General features: G+C 41.4%; 1 protein-coding gene across 2 annotated transcripts in view; it reads left to right on the forward strand.

Annotated features, from left to right (window-relative positions):
• Nucleotides 1-491: 491 nt before the first annotated feature.
• The window catches only part of LOC122073991, a 44989-nt gene continuing 24222 nt past the window's right edge, over nt 492-21258 (forward strand). Inside the window, exons 1-6 of one of the 2 annotated variants that reach the window (XM_042638749.1) lie at nt 492-804; nt 1392-1579; nt 14528-14632; nt 14725-14796; nt 14879-15071; nt 16314-16396. In XM_042638749.1, coding sequence (XP_042494683.1) covers nt 638-804; nt 1392-1579; nt 14528-14632; nt 14725-14796; nt 14879-15071; nt 16314-16396 — 808 coding nt within the window. In that variant the 5' untranslated portion in view covers nt 492-637. The remainder of the gene's footprint in view (nt 805-1391; nt 1580-14527; nt 14633-14724; nt 14797-14878; nt 15072-16313; nt 16397-21258) is intronic. The other variant, XM_042638750.1, reaches the window with a different exon arrangement.

Here is a 21258-nt window from a genome sequence, read left to right on the forward strand (position 1 = left end):
TTCTGTTTCCAGAAACAGCAGGAACAGAGTAAAAAGCCTTTGATAAAACTGTTTCGTTTCACTTATTTTCAGAAATAGAAATAGAAATTTTTACTTATTTATGGTTAAAGAAACGACCCAGGCGAAACAAGTTCAATTTGTTTCGTCGTTTCTGGAAATGACTTGTGACCATTTTTTCATTAGTTACTATCGACTTCTAAAAACATGACTTATCAAACACCTTCAATTTCGTTTCTATTTTTGCTGTTTCTTGAAACAAAAAAGACGAAAACGCTATCAAAGGGCCCTAGGATTTAATTAATCAGAGGAAATATGACTGAAGAAGAAGAAATCATTATTTTTCATTACCCATGTGTTGTTGTTTTGACTGCTCTGTCTTTATTGTTTGTTGTCATTATTAGGTTTAATTAATCAGAAGAAATTTATTTTTTACGGAGAAATCGCTATTTTTATTAAAACCGAAGAAGAAGAAATCATTATTTTTCATTACCGATGTGTTCTTCTTTTGATTGGCCTTTGTCTCTCTTGTTTGATGTCATTATCATGCATTTGAGTAAACCGTATACTCAGTGGCTGCTTCATAGTTACTATCCTTTAAAGGCAGCAACAGCTGCATCAGCAGCAGGGATTAAAGACGATGGCTACATCAGCGTCAGCAGAGGTGAAGATTGACGCTCCTTATGGTTCTTGGAAGTCTCCCATTACCGCCGACATCGTCTCCGGAGCGGAGAAGCGCTTGGACGGCATCGCAGTTGATGGCCGCGGTCGCCTTGTCTGGGCTGAATCTCGTCCAACTGAAGCTGGGTATGCCCTTCATATCCGTTTTTGCATGTTTCAGATTGAAATCTTTTTCTCCTGAGTTATTTAGCATTACTTTTTGACACTAGGGCCTGAAGAAGCATTCTACTATGTTTTATTGAGCTGATAAAAAGGATTACAATGACATGACACCGATCACAATCATCACAAAACATTGCAACTACAACAAAAACAAGAAATTAAAGTAGAAATATAGACCCCGTTAATCTTTGTTTTTTTTTTCGTTTGGTGGGGTGGGGGTGGGGTGGAGCACCATAAACCCTACTAATCAGGCAACGGCAATGAGTTCTCCGACTGACAGCCACCCCAATCTCCCAATATCCTGCCTAGCAAGAAGACCTGCCATGTCTTTTGTCGACCTTGGCTTCCATCCGAACAAGGGTATTTTCTAAATTTAAAATTTCAGTGTTGAGGGTAGTTGTTCCAAAGATGCGCAGCTTCCTTCTATGTTTTTAACACGTTGTATTTATTTGATTTAGTTTTACTCAGTTGTGTAAAAGGTTTGGCATTCTGTGTTGGGGAATTTTGTGAATGTCTAAATGATGAATGGGCTCTTCCCTTAATTCATCCAGACGAGTGGTTCTGGTCAAGGAACCAGACAAAGCAGGAGAGGAACCTGTGGATATTATCCCTAAAGAGTTTGCGGTGCGGACCCTGGCCCAAGAATATGGAGAGGGGGCATTTGCAGTTTCTGGGAATATGCTTGTTTTTTCAAATTACAATGATCAGAGACTGTACAAGCATTTCATGGGTTCTGAAGGTTTGCTTCTTTTTAACATCTCTGGCTCCAATTTTATCATTATTCTATAATCCTTGTATTGTGTGGGTGTTCATTCTGTTAATTCATGGAATAATCATCATCATCTCTTATTTTTTCTGTTACCCTTTTTTTTTCTGGTCTACCAATATACCTGTAGCCATTGATTGTTAATAATACCATCTCCTGTTGCAATCCTGTATGTGAATATGATGTTTAATGATGAACCAATTATTGCCTATCCCTTATTTCATCACTGGTATGGAAAAAATGCTGAATTTGACACTTGCTTCTCCTATTACATCATCTCCTATTTTTTCTGTTTCCCTTCTTTTCTCTGGTCTACCAATTTACCTGTAGCCATTTTTCAATAATACCATCTCCTGTTGTTGTCACTGTAGAAAGAATCCATTGGGTTCGATTTGGAATGTTAATCAAAAGGACTGGAGGTGAAAGCTAAGTGTTGAAGTAATAGATCTAAGAGTTTTCAATCTGTCTTAATTTGGTGACCCAAAATAGAAATATTTTGACTCAACGTATTGACCTTTATTTTGGAATTATACCTTTTTTTTTTTGTCTCTGTTGGTTGGAACCTGGGTCTGTTTTCTTTATGGAGCATCTGGAAGTGTACTATTTGGTAAGTTGGATAACAGAATTGGTTTTTTTTACTTAAAACACTGGCCAATAAGAGAATGTAGTGTCGGTCAGGCTGGGTGTCTATCTTTGTTGTCTCTTAATATCCATATAAGTGGAAGGTTTATTTACTGGATTCCCTGGCTGGCCAGCCTACTAAACCTCACATAGTTTCCCAAAAGCCTTTTCATGGAACCCCTACACATAGCAACAGACCATGAGGGAGCAGGTTTCTCTCATGGCACTCTTGCCAGGAGATTTAACCTTTCTTCTATTAGCTGCGGGATTCTGCACAATCGCCACCTCTCATGCCAGGTGCAGCCCTTATCGATTGTTCGGTTCTTAACCACGAAATCTGTAATTTCCATTGGAGAGGGAGGGTATAACATTTGTTCCACTTTTGCCTAATGATTTCAAAGACAAGTTCGTGTTCCCTTGGCGAATGCAATATTGGATTTCCTGTGTGATTTGCATAGTTATATCATTATCCAAGCTCATCTTCAGATCTTATAAAAGTCAAGCATCATTATACCCCAATATATTAATAAAAAGGGATGTACTGAGCTTTGTATATCCAGCAATCTCAAATCTTTCTACCACCCTGAACGTATTTGCAACGATATCAATCTGCATCTTATCACTCTAATACACAAATCCCACTTTCTGAGTTCCTTCTAACTTCAATCGGAAAGCTTTCTCGATATCACCTACAGAATTGTGAGCTTATGACTAATCATTTGAAACCATTGTTAAATAGACAATATTCTCTAACCCACCTTTGGGGGGCAATTCTTTAATAATCCCCATCAATTTCTTAATATAATTGGGGAAAAGGTTTCGTCACCCCTTTACTAGAAAACCTTTTCATCACAGACCATGTGGACTGATGACATGGCAGACTATCCATTGGATTGTTTTGGTCCCCAATGATAGGCCACCTATCAAATTTGTGGCAATATATCCACTATACATTCCACTATGCTTTGGATTTTCCCCTTGATTTTTGAATGGTTCCTGTTGGCTGCTGAATCCACTTCACTAAACATTTCAAAAAAATTTCAAACCTCAATATTGACACATAATGATGTTAGACATTTTGATTATGGCTAGATACTGATGCAGACAACATTGTCCACCATATTTGGGCCCTAAGGGAACTACAATGCGGCAGTAATAAGGATTTGATGGGATAAGATTTGAGTACTGCTTGGGCATGCTGTAAGCTAGCTCCCATATTTGATCCCAACTGATCAATAGAAGCATCAAATGTAGAAGCCTGATCCCTATCTGAATAGCTAGAGGTCCTTCATTGTGAAATGTAATGTTCCAAAATTTGGTCGAAACCAAAATATACCATCAAAATCTATGAAATGGGTTCAAAATTTGGTCCGTTTCGCAAGTCAACTCAAAATGGCCATTTCGGTGGCTAAATGATAGACTTTTGCCTTGAAACTTCATGTAGTGCCTATTTAAGCATGTTTACATATGTTTGAATCATTAGATTGGAAAAAAAACCCAAATTGGTAGTTTGGCTTCGAATCTTATGGCATATGATAGCTATGTCATCCCCTGACTGAAGAATCTCTCAAAGTCTATTGCAGCAGCCCTACAGGTGGGAGATTAAATTTTGGAAAAAATTTGGCCAAATGATGTTTCAAATATACCTAAATGTTGAAGTGAATGCTCCACAGTTGACCACCAAGCCTTGATTGAGTAGCAAAATGATTTTTTTTCCTCAACAAATTTGAGGTTTTGTAGCAGTTTTGGAAATCTCAAGAGAAAGGGGGCGAAAGCTCGAAATGAGTCAAAATTGTATTGAAATATGTGAAATTTTGTCGAAATCTGCAAAATTTCATCGAAATCTGAACTTCCCTATGCTTCACATAGGATTTTGTTCAACTTCATAATTAACGATATCTTTTGTTTCAATTTTTTTGTTTTTTGTTTTTTGTTTTTTTTGTTTTTTTTTTTTTTGTGATGAATAAATAAATTCATTACCAAGGAAGGAAGAATAAACAACTAAACAAGGGGGAAGAGAAGGGGGGATCACAAGCTACAAAGCCCAGGGCAGGGGCACAGAGATACACAGAGAGGATACATCAGTGGGGGGGAGATAATAGAGACAGGGAGATCCCAGGACACAACAATGAGCCTGTTCCTTGGGGTGTCAGCGACAGATTGATGGGGGAAGGCATCCAATTTTGGAGCTCACATCAAAGTAGATGGATTTCCAAATCTTATTTAAAGAGCGGGAGTTGGAAGTCCATTTGCGTAGATTGCGCTCCATCCAAATATGACTGATCATAGAACAAAAGGAAAGCTTCCCGGTTAAATCACAAATAGAGGGCCCTTGGAGGGTCATGTCTACCCAGATCTATTCTCTACTCAATGGAAGGATAGGTCTGTGGGAAGGCTATCAGTAACTGAGGACTCTCTTCCGATGGTGGAAGAGAAGGGGTAGGTCCTAGGAGAAGAAAAGATGATCAACATCTTCGATGCCATTCCAGCAAAGACAACAGCCATGGGGGTCTGAATGTAACGGTGGAGGAGTAAAGACTGAGTAGGGAGGTAGTTGGAGAGAGTGCACCACGTAGTGAAACTGTGGCGGGGATGTGGCCTTCAAACTAGACGATGTTTCTCCAAAGAATGAGAGTGGCTTTGAGTCGAATGAGGTCCATGCATATACTGATGAGAACTGTCCCAATGTGGATAGACGATGTTTCTCTAGGGAATGAGAGGGGCTTTGAGCAGAATGAGGTCCCAGGTAGATGCCGACGAGAACCACCCCAATGTGGACGGGGTCCAGACAACAACCCCAAATTTTGAACTATGCCAATATGGTGAAATATATTCTTTGCTTTTAATGGTTAGGTATTTGATATTGTGTCGTCATCCAACAACCATTTGACCCAAAAAATATTCAATAATTTTCTTTACTATTGTGGCAGTTGATTAATCATCTTGGATGACTTTTCTAGTCACAATTGGCTGTTTTAGAAGGCTGCCTCTATATAAGCGTCTAAACCAAATCATCATTGTTTCCAGGGCTAATGCTTATCCTACGGTACGTTATGGAAAAGATGTTCCGATTTATTCTAACTAGGATCTTCTTTTAAACACATGGATGGAAGCACTACCTGGCTAAAGACTAGAAGGGTAAAAGTACTCTAATTGTATGATGCTGTCAGGTTTTTGGGCTTTACCTTTATTTGCTATGCCGGTTTTAATGTCTATCTCATGTTACATTGTTTCTGCGGAAGAGGAGATAATAAAATTGTTCCCTATGACACGATAAAATAATCAATTAGATGAATGCCCCCTCCTCCCTCCTCTGAGCACCTGATGACTTGACTACCCAATGCCCCTCCCCCCTCAGGCGGCCACCGCCGTCGGGCCCTCCTCTCCCCCCAACAGCCACCACCTCCTCCCCGACAATCACTTGCCTCCTCCCTCTCCACCATCCTCTCCCTCCTCTCTCCTTCTCCCCAAGCCTACTCCCCCTATACTCCCCCTTGGAATATTGTGGTTTCCTCCTCCCCCCTATCGCCTCCCCCTCCATTCCTCCTTTTTCTGGTCATACTCTTTTCTTTTACCCTCCTGCTACTCATAACTCCTCCACCATTGGCCTTTGTACGCTTGGCCTCTTAGAACCTGAGATCCTCAAATGGAAGAATTGTGTTGTTGGCACATTATTGGGCAGTAGACCTTTTTCCATTGTCAAAGCCTCCCTTTTGAACCAATGGAAACCTGTTTGCTCCTTGTCCACTTATATGCTAGGCAGTGGAACCTTCATCTTTAACTTTGATTCTGCCCCTGATAAAACTGCCGCCATTGATGGAGGGCCTTGGTATGTTGGGAAGAAACCCATTTCCTTAGGCAATGGGACGCTCATATGTCCTTTAACCGAACTAAGTGCTCCTCCATTCCTTTTTGGGTTGTCTTCCCCAACCTCCCCCTTCACTTCTGGTGCGTAAAGGGCCTCAACCTCATTGGTTCCCTCATCGGCAAGCCCTTATGCTCCGACAAGCGCACAAAGACCATGGACATGCTTTCTTTCGCCAGAATTTGTATTGAAGTGCAAGTGGACCATATCCTCCCATCCTCGGTGACAATTATGGATGGAGAAGGTCATTCCTTCGTTCAAGAAGTTAAGTATGATTGGCTGCCCCCATCGTGTACAACCTGCAAATGTTTTGGGCACAATACTTCTCAGTGTGAGAAAAACCCGGATGCAACCATCCCCAATGCAAATCAAGCTCCCACTGGCACTCATCCTTAGAATTCCATCTTCAGAGACCATATTTCCAAAAGAAACAGGAAAAATGGAAATCGATGAGCTCCGTTAACGAAATCCATTGTTGGTCCTTGAATTGGAAATGCTTTGAACTCTCGGACCTCCGGTCCTTCACCGATGCCATCACTTGCTGGTCCAAACTCATTCTTGATCTTGGTGATGACAGACCCTAATGATGGAACAGGGTAGCCTCTTCCCTACCCGCAGGCCACCGCTGCTCCCCAAGACCTTCCTTGCAAGGGTTCTCTCCCTCTAGATTGCCAGGCTGGACTATTGCCCCCCTTGGATCCTTCTCTCACAACCCCCAACACTTGCCTTCCTCCTCTGCTACCTTTCCCAACTGTCACCGCCCCCTCTAGTGAAACCCTTGCCTCGAACCTCCTCCCTATCCTCCCTCAAACCTTAACTCCTTTAATCCTAACCATCTAAACCGAACTAATTCTAAACCGCCCTTCATCCTCTAAACCAGTTCCTCTCGGTTCAACTTTTAAGGTAGTTCGCCAAATACCCATCAGATCACCCATTATACCCTGGAAATCTCTACAACCCGAACCATCCACTAAACCATTCAAACCCATCCACTTCTCAACCTGACCTATCTAACTCTAACCTTCCAAACCTGTGACACCCTTCTCCTCTGCTTGACGATGGTGCTCCTTGCTTAGCTTCTGTTGGTCATCCCCCCTATTCGACCTTTGCTCACCTGCAAGCCACCGCCCGATGACGCCTTGCTCTCCGCCAACCATTGACACCTCTCCTTTCGCTTCCTCGACGACATTTGATGTTACTACCTCTCCGCCACGTACAACTGCTCCTCTCTTTGCTCCTGTGCCTGCGGTTGACGTTTGCTCGGTTGACCAGGATACCTCAATCAACCGCTCAGCCTCTCTTTTGACCTTGGAAGGTCTCTCTCTAACCTGCAACAACTTGGAAACATCCTTTCGTCTGCTCCCGCTGGCCTTGGAAGGCCCTGAAGACTCTTCTTTAACTCTGCTTCCAGCTCCTCTGCCCTGCCTCTCAGGGTCCCCCCGAGCATCTGACTTGTCAGCCCCTATGGATGGCTCTCGCTCATGACTACCTCTCGGGTCCCTCTTTGACAACAACGCAAGATTGGCTCTCTGGTTATTGCTGGAAATTCACCTAGCACTGGTTCTCTAGTTCCCCATGCTATTACGCAAGCTCCTCTTGTAGCTCTTTGGATGATCCCTGCTGTCCCTCACTCAAACCTTTCAGTCCTCCCAACCCCCTATCCCAGCACTTCCATCATCCCCAATCCTAACCTCCCATCCATTTCCAGCACCACTACCCTTACCTCCATCCACAGAAAACAAAATAAAAAATTCTCCTCCATCATCACTAGATCCTCATCCACCCCCATGTCCTTAGCCCCCACCATTGCCTCCCCTGTCATAGGTTACATCCGTAGGCCTCCCCCCACTTCGGGTCTCCCCTTCCCTAAGACCTCCTGTAGCTCTTCCAAGCATCTAATGCCCACTCCCCTTGGTTCCCAATGATTCCTTGGACTATTTGGAATGTTTGAGGTCTTAATTCCTCGTCCAAACAAGCTGATATCCGATCCCGTATCCGCTCCTCTCAGTCCAAACTTTGTTGTCTCCTAGAAACCCGAGTTCTCGAGGCCAATGCCTCCCAGATTGCCTCCTCGATTGCCCCTTCTTGGTCTTTTGCATCTAACTACCTCCATAGCACAAATGGTAGAATCTGAATTCTCTGGGACCCCTCTTCCCTGACCATCTCTATTAGATCCTCCTCTACCCAAGCCATCCACATCTCTATCTCTCCCCCTTCTGGATCCCTTATCTGCTTTCTCTCAATCATTTACGCACATAGCCGTGCCTTTCAGGCTTCCCCTTTGGTTTGACCTGCTCTCTTTTGCCCCTTCAAGGGATCCAACCCTTGGGGTATCGTGGGAGATTTCAATGTCATCCGTTTCAGTCTTGAGAAATATGGAGGCAACCCCATTGACTCCCAGACTGTTGATTCTTTCAACGATTGCATTGATGATTTAATCTCAGATGGTCGGGAGTCAAGCTTACTTGGCACAACAGAAGGTCTGCCAATCTTCGTGTGGCTTGCAAGCTTGATAGGGTCCTTGTTAATAAAGCTTGTCTTGACTCTTACCCTTCTTCCTATGCCTGTTTGGCAGACCATAGCCCCATCTCTATCCATGTCCTCCCCTTCTGCTCCTTTGGCCCTAAGCCTTTTAAGTTCTTTGACATGTGGACCTCCCATCCTGATTTCCACCCTTTAGTCCATAGTGTCTGGAACATTCCCCTCTCCCCTCTCCCCTCTCCCCTCTCCTTGCCTTCACCAAAAAGCTCAAGAATGTTAAAGCTTCCTTAAAGCTTTGTAATTCTTCCACCTTTGGGAACATCTCCTCTCGCGTCTCCTCTTGTCGGGACAAACTTCACTCCATCCAATCCAAACTCCAGCTTGACCTCCTTAACCTTGTTCTGGCTGAGGAAGAGAAAGCTGTTGCCTTGGACCTCTCCTTGCTTTTGGAGCAAGAAGAAAGCTTTCTTCGCCAGAAAGCTCACATCAAATGGCTCGATCTGGGAGATTCTAATTCAGCCTATTTTCATCGTTCTCTTAAAGCTAGGAACAATGCCAATACCATTCCTAAGCTTATCTCCTCTGGAACCAAGCTATACTCTCCTGATTACATCAAGTCGGAAGCTGTCTCTCACTTCCAGGGGGTCTTCTGCCCTCCTCCTCTTCCCCCAATTTCCCCAATCTCGTCAATAAGTTCATCCTAGATGAGATCCTCCTGTTCCTCCAATCCATTCCCAGCAATGATGAAATTCTCCTGGCCATCCTCTCCCATAAGGCCAATAACGCCCCGGGTCCTGATGGCTTTAGTATGGGTTTCTTCTGTGCCTACTAGAACATCATTCGCTATAACCTCATCCTTGCTGTCCGAAGTTTCTTCTACAACCCTAACCAAATTGGAGGGATCAACCACACTTTCCTTTTGTCTCATCTTCAAAAAGGAAGGTGCGGTTTCCATGAATGACTTCAAACCCATTTCTCTCTGTAATCTTCTTTACAAGTTCATTGTTATCCAGAAAGTTATTGACTCTCTTGTCAATCCCAACCAATCCGCCTTTATTGTGGGCAGGAGCATTTTGGATAATATTATTCTCTGTCATGAGATCATTCTCGGTTTCGATCGTAAGTCCCACTCTCCTGCTGCTCTCCTTAAGATTGACATCCATGAAGCGTTCAACACGATTAGTTAGGACTTTACTTTATCTCTAATGTTCTGCTCCAAATGTCCTTTCCGACCTCTTTTGTCTACTGGATCCACTCTTGCATTTCCTCCCCTCACTTCTTTGTCTTAGTGAATGGCAGCCCTGCCGATTACTTCCCCTCGGGGTGCAGTATCTGCCAAGGATGTCCCCTCTCTCCTCTTCTCTTGACCCTATCCTTGGAAGTCATTTCTCGCTCCATCCAATCTGTCACTGACCTCCACCTCATTTCCCCCATCCCCAAATGCAAATCCCTTCTCCTCTCTTATTGACTTTTGCTGATGACATCATAATCTTCTCCAAGGCTGATCCCCTCTCCATCACCACTATTATGACCACTCTCCACTCTTTCGAAACTCTTTCGGGTCTCATTATCAACCTTTTCAATTCCAATATCTTCCTCTTCGGTGTCTCCCTTGATATCCAAGGCATCCTTATTGGAATGATGGGATTTTATTTGGGATCCTTGCTTGTCAAATATCTGGGTCTCCCTTTCATTTCCTCTAAACTTTCATCCCATCATTGCTCCCCTTTGCTTGATCTTCTCCGGAAAAAGCTCCAACTTTGGAAAGGGAAACTCCGCTCTTTCGTTGGTCGTCTTACCCTAATCAGGTTTGTCCTCTAATCCATATACCTCTACCGGTCTGGCATTTTTGTCCTTCTTGCCTCCATGATCAAGTCCATTGAAGGACTCTTTTACTCCTTCCTTTGAAAGGGCTCTGATTCCACCAAGTTCCTCCGGCCTCTTAGCTGGAAGCATGGTTCATGGTTTCCACTGATAGCGTCGAAATTTCCTCTGATACAAATGCCATGTGACTTTTAAAAGTCATTGGTTTTAACCAGCATCGACCAAAATTCCCACATTTCGGTCGAAATGTGGGAATTTTCAAGTGGACCAAATTGATCAACCTTTATAAAACCTTCTTAAATGGGAAACCAAGCCTTTTTATTTCAAAATTTCGACCCTCTCGCTTATTTCTTCTTTATGAAGTGGGAAACTTGGGAAAACACTCAAGATTTTGCCCTTGTGCCATCAAATCTTCATTCTAAGCTTGGATCTTGTAGATTCCTAGCAAATCTACCTAAGGAAGGGAGCTTGGACCAATGAGGTAATTCCCATCTTCCCTAAACCTTGTGTGCCATCCTTCGAGAGAACCAGTTCATTTGGATATGGTGGTAGGTATGGACCATGTGGTGGATCTTCTACTTCATTTGGACAAGAGGGTAGTTCAGGTGCTGGGTCATCTTCTGTTGACAGTATCTTTGAGTATCCATCCCAACCTTATGTGCCACATCCACATCCTATCACTGTGACTGAGCCATTCCCTAGGCTGGGATACCTAGCTGATGTTGATGATGCATTTTATAGATGGGCAGTGGCGGACTACCAAAACAATTGCACCCAAAACATGTCATGGGACTCATGTGGTGCATTCAGAGGAGTGGCTACAACATCTGTAGTGGTACGCAGCTCGTGGACTAGAACCTCCTAGACACTCTAGTTGGAATTGACGATCGAGTGTTGATTGTTGAGACTTGAGAGATAACTCACAATTATGTACTATTATTATTTATTTTAGATCCTTTACATTATGTTTTGTTTGTTTTATACTGTTAATAATGTATTTTACATTTTTAGTTAGTAACTTATATATGTACTTATGTAGTATAGTTTCAGTCAATGACTTAATGTACATCAACAAACTTTGGTTAACTCCACAAGTATGACTTTAGGTGTTTTTTCCATGAAACTAATTATGTGAATGGGTTAAAAATGTCTAAATTAGGATGTACACAAAAAATAGGCAAGAAAAAAAAAAAACATATTGGGGGTTGAAACTAAAGTTTCCACCATACTGGGAAAATTTCCCTTGTTTCCTTGAAATTTCCAACCAAAATTTCAGTCTCCCTAAGGGTGGAAACCCGATATTTTAAACATTAACTGGAAGAAGGTATGCCTTCCCAAAGTAGAAGGAGGATTAGGGATTAGAAGAATCAAGGAAGCCAATTCTGTGGGAGTCCTCAAGCTTATTTGGAAAATTGTGTCTAAGCATAAAAGCATTTGGGTTGATTGGATCCTCTCCGGTTTGCTCAAGCACAACTCTCTTTGGACGACCCCTTTCATTACTAATGCCTCCTAGATTTGGAGAAAGATCCTTTGTCATAGGCCCATTGCCCTCGATGCCATTTCCTTTTCCAACGTCAATGGCCGGACCACCTCTCTTTGGAAGGATCCCTGGCATCCTTCGGGTATCTTGTCTCACCTGATCTCTCCTAGGAATATCTACTCTTGTGGTCTCCCCACCAAAACATTTGTCTCCCTTATCCTTTCTCCCAGTGGCTGGTCCCCCCCTCTCCCCCACTTTCCTTGACCTTTAGGCCTCTTTTCCTCCTCTGCCCTAGCCATAGAGGAAGGGAAGATAAATGCAAATGGTTCCCCTCTTCCAATGGGATCTTCACCTCTACCTTTGCTTGGTCCTTCGTTCGATCTTCTACCCCGGTGGTCCCGTGGCAGAACTTGTCCTGGTTTAAAGGCCATATTCCCCGCCATAGCTTCACTCAATGGCGTTGCCTATCCAGTTGTCTCCCTACCCAAACTTTTCTCACTCACCTCCATATCCCCGTCAACCATTCCTGTTGCCTTTGCCCCCAGGGTACGGAGGATATCCCCACCTCTTCATCTCCTGCCCCTTCTCCTCTCTTGTCTGGAAAATATCCTTTCTAGGTGCTGGCCGGCTAGAAGATCCATTCTCCCTTTTGACAGGAATGGAACTGGATTGACATGACATTTTTTGGTACTTCCATTTATAATACACTTGGCAAGTTGGCTTTTTATGCAAGCATTAATCATCTCTGGATGGAGCCTAACATTCTTAGATGGATCTCCAACTCTCGTTCTCCGAATAAGATTTGGAAAGCTATCTACTTTGATTTTACTTCCAAAGCCCAATCCCTTTATGCTCGTCCTGTTCCTAATTTTCTTAGGAACACCCACATCATAGCTTCATGGAACCTGCAGGTCAATCTCATCCCCATTCCTTGATGGCTTTTCTTCCCCCCCACCCCCCCTTTTGATGTTACCCTTGGGTCGTGATGTATAACCTTTGTTCCATTGTTGATTTCCCCCTGGATTGGCTTTTCCTTGTTGGCTTAAGCCTTCCCCTCCCCCCATTCTCCCTCCTTGTATATTCTTCTCCTCTTGGTAATGAATTATTTGTTCATCCAAAAAAAAAAAAAGTGTAAAACCAGATTCGAAGGTTCACCGAGCAAAATCAGGTTTGCCTGACTAGGTATGCATGGAGGATCTTCTCTTGCCTAAATCTCCATCAAATAAAATCTTCCAAGTTAAGTATTCAAAACAGGAAATTTCCTCCTCTTAGAGAGAATATGTAGGATCTTATGGTTTAGAAATTTGTCTTGGTGGCTGAGAAATTTTCTGAGAGGATCTAGGTTGCTGTGTTGGCAATGACACTGAAACCTACTTTGTGGGTCTTTGATTACCCTCTTATTGCTTCCATGAATCATTCATCTAGATCAGAATGGGAATCGTCAATGAGTAGGTGATTACATTGGCCAGATGATGCTTTGAATCTTAGGATCTTCCAGTGCTGTAAGTGGAGCATATATTCGTATAGCCACATATCCTATCCGTTAAAAAACAAGAGGATATCCTTATCTGTTTAAATATTTTCTGGATATGAAATAAAGGAAATCGTATTTCTATGCAATTTAGTTTATCAGATATTCTGATATAGATCTAAAAATCTGCTTAAACACTTCTAAGGATGTACAGATACACATAGATGCATGTACCTTTGTACATAATCAAATGTTTCTTAATGCCTATGTCCACATCAATCTGGTTATTGTTCTGGTAAGCAATAGATGGTTCAGATATTAATTGGATTGGATGACGATATATTTGTATCCCCCTTATGGAAGTATCTGGTAGATTCTGGTCCATTGACAGGCCTACGTTTCTCCTTCCTGTTGTGTTTTGAGTCTATGATGGGTGCATCTGAATGCAGTTTTGTATGTCTGTAACTGAGAGATATTAATCTGACCTGATATGCAATGAATGGTTCCAATATTATTTAATTTGGGCAATTGAATGTACCTGCCAACCGCTCCACCCCAATTGGATGTGACTGGATTGGGTTTGTGGTCTGTCCATTGATGTGCATAGGTTCCTCCTTAATGCTGTTGCTGAGTCAATTAGCTTTTCTTTAGTTAATCAGCTGATTTGTGCTTATAATTCTGGCAGATGGGTGACTTTTAACTCTTCTGTTTGGTTTCTTAGAAGGTCATTGCTGCCAAGATCTGACATGGAACAGTATATTTAGATTGTCAGGGTTATTAAGATTTGTGCCTTCTTATGGAAGTTGGATACCCATCTCTGCCAATTAGATAGATTGTATTATTTCTCATGGTGGATGGGGTTGAAGATTCCTTTCTGGCTGCCTTTCCAAAAATACCTTGAGGGAATTGAATCAATGACTTGTAAATCCAGGCAAGTTCATATGGTTGGGATAGTGCTTAAATCGATTAATTTTTTCCCCTTGGGTGTAATAGTTGAATTGAATATACCCAGATGCACTTCCTTCCCCCTTGTTTGTTTTGTTGATTAAGAGAACTGCATTTTTTTCCCTTTTCAATCCTTATCTTTCTTATAGACTAAGATATTCACTTGTAGTTTTAATATATATATTGCATCTTTAATTGGAGTTGAATGATATTGATACGATTGGTTGTCAGCAGATTCCTTTCCTTCACCACTTACCCCGGATTATGGTGGACCTGTAGTTCGTTATGCTGATGGAGTGTTTGACTTCCGTTTTAATCGTTATGTTACTGTAAGAGAAGGTATTTGCTGATTTTTATACTAAGTGTGATTTAATTAGTTTTGGTGCTGATTTATGGTCCTCATGACATCACCTTTTTTTTTTCAAGCCCAGATCATCGTGAAAGTAGCTTAAATCCAACTACAACGATTGTATCAGTGGGTCTTAATGTTGAGCATATACAAGGTAGACATTTCCAGTCTTGGAGTATAAATTTAGTTAAGTGCTTTTCTTTTCAGTTTTCTGTTCCTCAAAATTATTTAATTAGGGTCATTCCATCCGTTGGTTCTTTCTCTTTTAAATGTGCCTACAGAACCAAGAGTGTTACTCAGTGGCAATGACTTCTATGCCTTCCCACGCGTTGATCCAAATGGGAAGCGAATGGCATGGGTAGAGTGGAACCACCCTAACATGCACTGGGACAAGGCAGAGCTTTGGGTTGGTTATATTTCTGAGAATGGGTATGTAGTATGTGTTGCTTATGTTTGTTCGCCCATTCCATCCTCTTTGGGATTATCATCCTTCTGAAGAATGTATTCGGCAGTTTTGTAGGCCCCAAGGAGATGTATTTAGCAGTTCCTACCCTTAAGATGAAATTTCCTTGGGATCTGAGTTCTATACATAATAAGATCTATTGAATACACTAGAGGTTTTCTCTTAATAGAAATTCCACATTGGTCTGAGTTTTTTATTCCATCTTTAATAAATCTGTCGATTATGCTGTCAAAGTTCTTTTTGGATGGAAGATATAAGCAGGTGTATTTTCTTCTTGGGGTTATGATGCAGTTATTTTGGATTTATTATTTGCCTTCTCTTCAAATTTGCTTTTGCGATATTTAGTGTTTGAGATGTGCAGTAATTATTAAAAGCTATGATTCTGGCTGGTAATGATTGGTTTGTTTTGTTTGATCAACAGTTGGCCTTTATGTCTCTTCCATCCTCTTTTTCTTTTGGGGGGGGGGTGGTGGGTGGGGAGATAAGTTACAATTTTGTTGGTGGAAATATTGGAGAATATGGTGATACATGGTATTATATAATAGTTCACCCCTCTTTGAGGGATCATGAGCATAACAAGTTACCTTCTACCAATTATAGGAGTAATGTAAGTTACAACCCACAATGGATACTATTCCCAGAACAAAGATCTAACTGCCAGCTTCTCTGCAACTTCATTGCACCTTTTTCTGCCACTGAAGTTGAATATGCAGTTGGGACTTGTGAAGTCAACTGCCTTATGGGCCTTATCAACTGAGCATGGTACCAGGTTCCTCTGTTGTATTCTTTTCCATAATGTGTGCAGAATCATCCTCTACCGTTGTTTTTCCCATCCTATATTATTGTTTTCCCAGAATCTGTAGATTATTTTGTTCTCAACCATCTTCTTTCACTTCCAGTTTAATTGTCTCAATCATCCTTTCCAGTTGCTATCCGCTACTTAAAGTTGTGTCAGTATTATCAGTGTTTGCCCAATGTGCATAGGAAGTTTCTATATCGAGCCAACCAATTCAACACTTTTAAAGTGCCTATGCTGCATCCATAAATATGAAAATTTTGGTATTCAGCAGCTCTGGTTTCTTGTTTATTTTAATGCTATATGTGTTCCTTCACCTTTATCCTCTATTACTGAGTCGTTTTCTTCTAGCATGTATTTTTTTTTGGATGAATTTCTAGCATTTGTTGGATTCATACATATTCATGTGCAGGGGTATCGACAAGCGCATCTGTGTTGCTGGTGGTGATCCTGCACTGATAGAATCTCCAATTGAGCCCAAATGGTCCTCCAATGGTACTTGTTATTCTTTTCCAGTACTGGTAGAGAGAATGCGTCTGTGGGTGCTAATGCAGTGGTGAATATTACATTGTTGTTGTGAGGGTCCTAAGACGTTAAATGTGGCACTATGGTCTGTGCTATGCAGAGCAGTGTTTGTTTGCTTGGTGACGAGGTAAGCTAGGCTGAAGTAACAAACACTAGCAAAACATAGGAGAAACCAGAATCGCAATGAACCAGAAAACTGAGAATGCAGAAACTAAATAGGATCAAAACTGCGGTTTGGGCTTCACCACCCTCCCTCCAAGACTTCACCACCTTGGCGGATGCAACTGAATCTCCACAGTGCGTACTCACACGAGCACAAATTGTGTCTAGAGTCAGAACCGTAGGCAGCATGCCCATATCCTTCATTTATAACTTCTAATGGCCAGATTACAATAATATAAACTCTCCTTGCTACTTGGCTGCCTAGTAAACTCTAGAATAGAAACTAGGATGGAATTCTTCTAGAGCATACATTGCTATTACATGCAAAACAGATTGTAACCTTTGCCAGGATGTTTTTCATCAAGCAAAAGAGGGCTTAAAATTAGACACTTTGACTTAGTATCTATCTTAATCACTAAGTAATTCATTACAGCTCTGTTTGTTTCGGTGTGGAAAATTTTACTGTAAAATTGGATTTTCCTTTCCAATTTAATTTGTGCACCTACTTTGTGGTATCTGTTGAGAATTGTCACCTAATTTCTCTCATAGAAGGTTATGTGGAAACTTTTCATCAGGGAAATTTTTACCAAAAACTACCCATTTTCCTGAAAAAGCCCCTGAAAATTTGACGCCAATTTTTTAAAAAAATTTCCCATCATAAACGTTTGGATTTACCAAACACGCTCCTCGATCGTCAAGTAGTAAAAAACCAGAGCTGTCAAGCTCCTCGACGGGCAATTTGTGACTTTCATTGTTTCTCTTAACTTGGTCTCTGATCTTCATCTTCTTCCTTTCCCTCCTGGTTCCACACTCGGCTTCCACCTGCTCAACGATGGTGGACTCGTACAAGAAATTCACAACCACGAAGTGAAATCCAGATCCAAATCCTGCAGTTCTGGTAATCAACATGCGGAACTGCTTTGCATGAATCGTTCTCTCCTCCAGACCTGTTTTAGGGACGAGTCTTTCTCTACTATTTCCAAACCCCTCTCTGTGGACTGCTAATAGTCTCAAATTCTAGCACATCTTCTTGTGGATTGGCCAAGAAGCGAGAGGGGGTAGGAGCTTGGACAAGGCCTTAAGAATATTAGATCTTATATTCCCAAAACCTTTCTACTGTGACTGAAAAGCATCGAAATTGTCTTCGGCTAATCGAAGCTTGCATGTAGGATTCATCGTAAATAGGCGCAGATCAATATTTCCATGTAAAATTGGCGTGGGTCAATGCTTCCCTGTAACGGTGATGACTAGAGTTTTGTAGATTCAGTTTGAACAGAGGCAATACCAAATATGTTCGATGAAATTTTCGGTTTTGATGTTTCTTGGGCTAATGGATCGCACATAAGGATGGAGGTTCTCTATCTGCACAAATGGAGCAAGTACAGAATTTGCAGAGAGTACGCTCTCCCTTGATATGAGTCCATGTGGAGCTGCACGTTCTCTCTGTCTTGGTATTCAGCCTCATTCCCTGGCGATCGAAACTGGGTTATATATGTATATTTTCATTGGAAGCGCTCTGTTTAGTTGGTGCATATTGGGCATTCGAAGAAAACTAGGTCATAATCAACCCATAACTTATCAAAGACAAAGATCGAGGTTGAGAAGCTCATTGCTCATGCTTCCAACCCCGTGCTTTCAACGGCGGAAACACTTTGCTGACACACATAAGGTCTTGGCCGCCCGCCCGGCTCGTGATCCCTCTCTGTCTTGGTATTCAGCTTCATTCCCTGGCGATCGAAACTGGGTTCTATATGTATATTTTTGTTGGAAGCGCTCTGTTTGGTTGATGCATATTGGCGTTCGAAGAAATGCCTATGAAGATCATAGTTTCTTGGACTGCAATTATTGATAGCTTTGCACAGCAGTTGCTAGTTGACGTGTGTATGAAACTCTACCACCAAAGATATGTTTCAACTTGAAACTGAATGATTTCACTTTCGTGAGCTTGCTGTGTGCTTGCACCGGTTTATCTCAATGTTTTCTGGGAATATAGGTCAGGGGTTTCAAAAACTGAAAGTTTCACCTCTTATGAACAAACAGTGGAATTTTTTTTAATATGTAAAATTTTACATGTAAATTTTTCCATGAAAATTTTACATGAAATATTTTACACCGAAACAAATGGAGCCTACATGGAATTAGAAACTACTAGAACTGTACGTCTTATTTATAAGCAATCCAATGGGTATGTATTCTTAGTAGGAATCCTACAGAGAATACAACACCTGATTACAACCAAAGAAGGAGACTAAGATACAAGCTAAACATAACAATCAAAGACATTATCACAATAGGGACTCCCTATCGTGATCACTACTAGGAAAGCCTATCGCCAATGGTACTGCAGAGTGCAGGGGATTAGACATAAATACCCGTCCCTGTACAACTTAACACTTCTCTTTTGGCCTTTTAGTATAATGAACTTTTTTTTCAATGGGGGTAAATCCTGTCCTTTCACGTAAAAACTGCATTAAATAACTTTCAACTTTTTTAAAACCTTTTTCTACCTTTGCATCAAGTAACTTTTGGGAATAAGTGAAGGGCAATTAAAATAAGGTTAACAACATCTTAGTTCACCGCCCCAAGGGAGTTGCTCAGTTGGGAAAGACCAACACCTCAAAATTAAGAGGTCATGAGTTCAACTCTACTTTAGGGCCTAACTATTAAAAAAAAAAAAATCATAGTTCACCAGTTTGGTACAAGAAGTTGTTCCCTTTATAATAATTTATTCAGACTCGAGAAATTATATGAGAATATAAGCTTTTTGCGTGCCCATATACTTTGGGTGCTTGTTCGTATTTCATAGCTAGAATATGTATAATTTATTATTTTAGTAGATGAAAAGTTCACATTCTATGAAGTGACTGGAGATGGTTTACTAAATGGTTTGTTTAAAGAAATGAAATCTGTAATGCTCCCTTTTATCAGCCAAGGTTGTTTCTGCTAACTAATAACCTCCTAATTAATACTGTGCTGGTTCTAATGCTATCTAATTACCCAAAGCTGGGAATCAGCAGCCTACAGAGATCTGGAACAGCAGGTCTCTCAATTACCCTCCAAAAGAGCAATATCAGCAACTTGATCGGGGATTGTCCGATTAGAACCAAAGTCTGGTCGACTGGACTAGGCATGATTAGGAATGTCCCAGTCAAATTGGAGGCCGATCCAAGAGTCAGATTTTGAACAACCAATAGAACATGCAAATAGCAACTTGCAGGAAAACAGTATTCAGATTTAGTAATTTCATTAAAACAGCAACTAGAACAAAGAATAGCAAGTAAATCCAAAATAGAAACTAGAGAATGGGTTTAGTAACTAGTAAAACAAAATAGGAAGTGGTTGAAACAGAAATTCAAACTTGGAAACTGTAACAAAGATTAGCAAGTGACAATCAAAGAGAATAGAAACAAAGATTTAGTAACTAAATGGGACTGAAATGGCAAGTGGAATTGAAAATAGAAACACAGAAGGAAATAAGCAACTAAATGAAACAAAGTAGGTGTTGATGCATTCATTTACAGCCCCTTGCAAGTTTGAGCTTTTAATCTAAGTGATAATGCATATGGTATCAGAGCAGGGAAGTCGCGTGTTTACCTTCTGATAAGTGTAACAGGGTTCCCTGACACTTCTTTCACCTCAGTGCCACGTGATGTGTGTTCTCGCATGAGTGTGTATCACGTGCCAGGACCGTGTGTGTATATAGGCCTGCATGTGTAGGGTAATGCAGGAGTAGATTGCAAGAAACTACTCCAGCAGTTTATAACCCTAAACAATACAAATAGGAGCAGGAAACAAAGAAATAAGACCATCAAATAAACGCCCAAGGATACAATACTCATATAGGAGCAAAACCAGCTCAAAACCCAACCCGATAGGAGAGAGAAAGACCTTCTATAGAGCTGGAGAGAGAAAGGTGCGGTCAGGTCTGTGGGAGTCCGATTGAGCTGCACTTTTGGATGTAGATAGTCCCTAGGGAGGGTACAAAACCCCCCAAGTATGAAGGGCTTTTGACTGCTGGTTATGGAGTTATGCGCTTTCTTGATTTTCAGACCTAGGAGAGAGAATGTGAAGAATTCTGCAGGAACAACAACTTGTCTTCTTCAGATAACCTTCAAGAGAGGATCGATTGATCTTCTTAGAGTATAGAACCAGTCCTCCAAAGGATCTGCAGATCAAATCTCAAACTTGGGCAGCAATGAGGGTCGATTGGCTTCAAGAACAAGAACTCTTTGGCTGGCTGATTTTGATTTTGTATGCTTTAATAGGTCTGAACTTCTAATAACAATAAATAGAAAATAAAAATAGAAAAAGAAGAATCAATGGAGGGTTGAGAAGGGTGAAAGAGAATAAAGGAATGGGCATCTCACCCCTCAGGTTTTGGGTATCACACCCCTTAAAGGTTTAGGCATCTCACCTCTCAATAACAGTTTTTTTAGCTAAAGAGTAATTACTTAATAATTCATTCATTCAAATCTCTAATTATAAGTACATAGACTCCTCTATTTATAGAGGGCATAATAGCAATCAAACTACTACTAGGAGCTAGTTTCCCAATAAGACTAGATACTCCTACTGTTACTAGGAGCTAGTTTCCCAATAGGACTAGACACTCCTACCACAACTAGGAATTCAAAATAGGACTAGGACTTGACTTTATGACTCCAACATGG

This window comes from Macadamia integrifolia, chromosome 3 (assembly GCF_013358625.1).
Source record: "Macadamia integrifolia cultivar HAES 741 chromosome 3, SCU_Mint_v3, whole genome shotgun sequence".
NCBI lineage: Eukaryota > Viridiplantae > Streptophyta > Magnoliopsida > Proteales > Proteaceae > Macadamia > Macadamia integrifolia.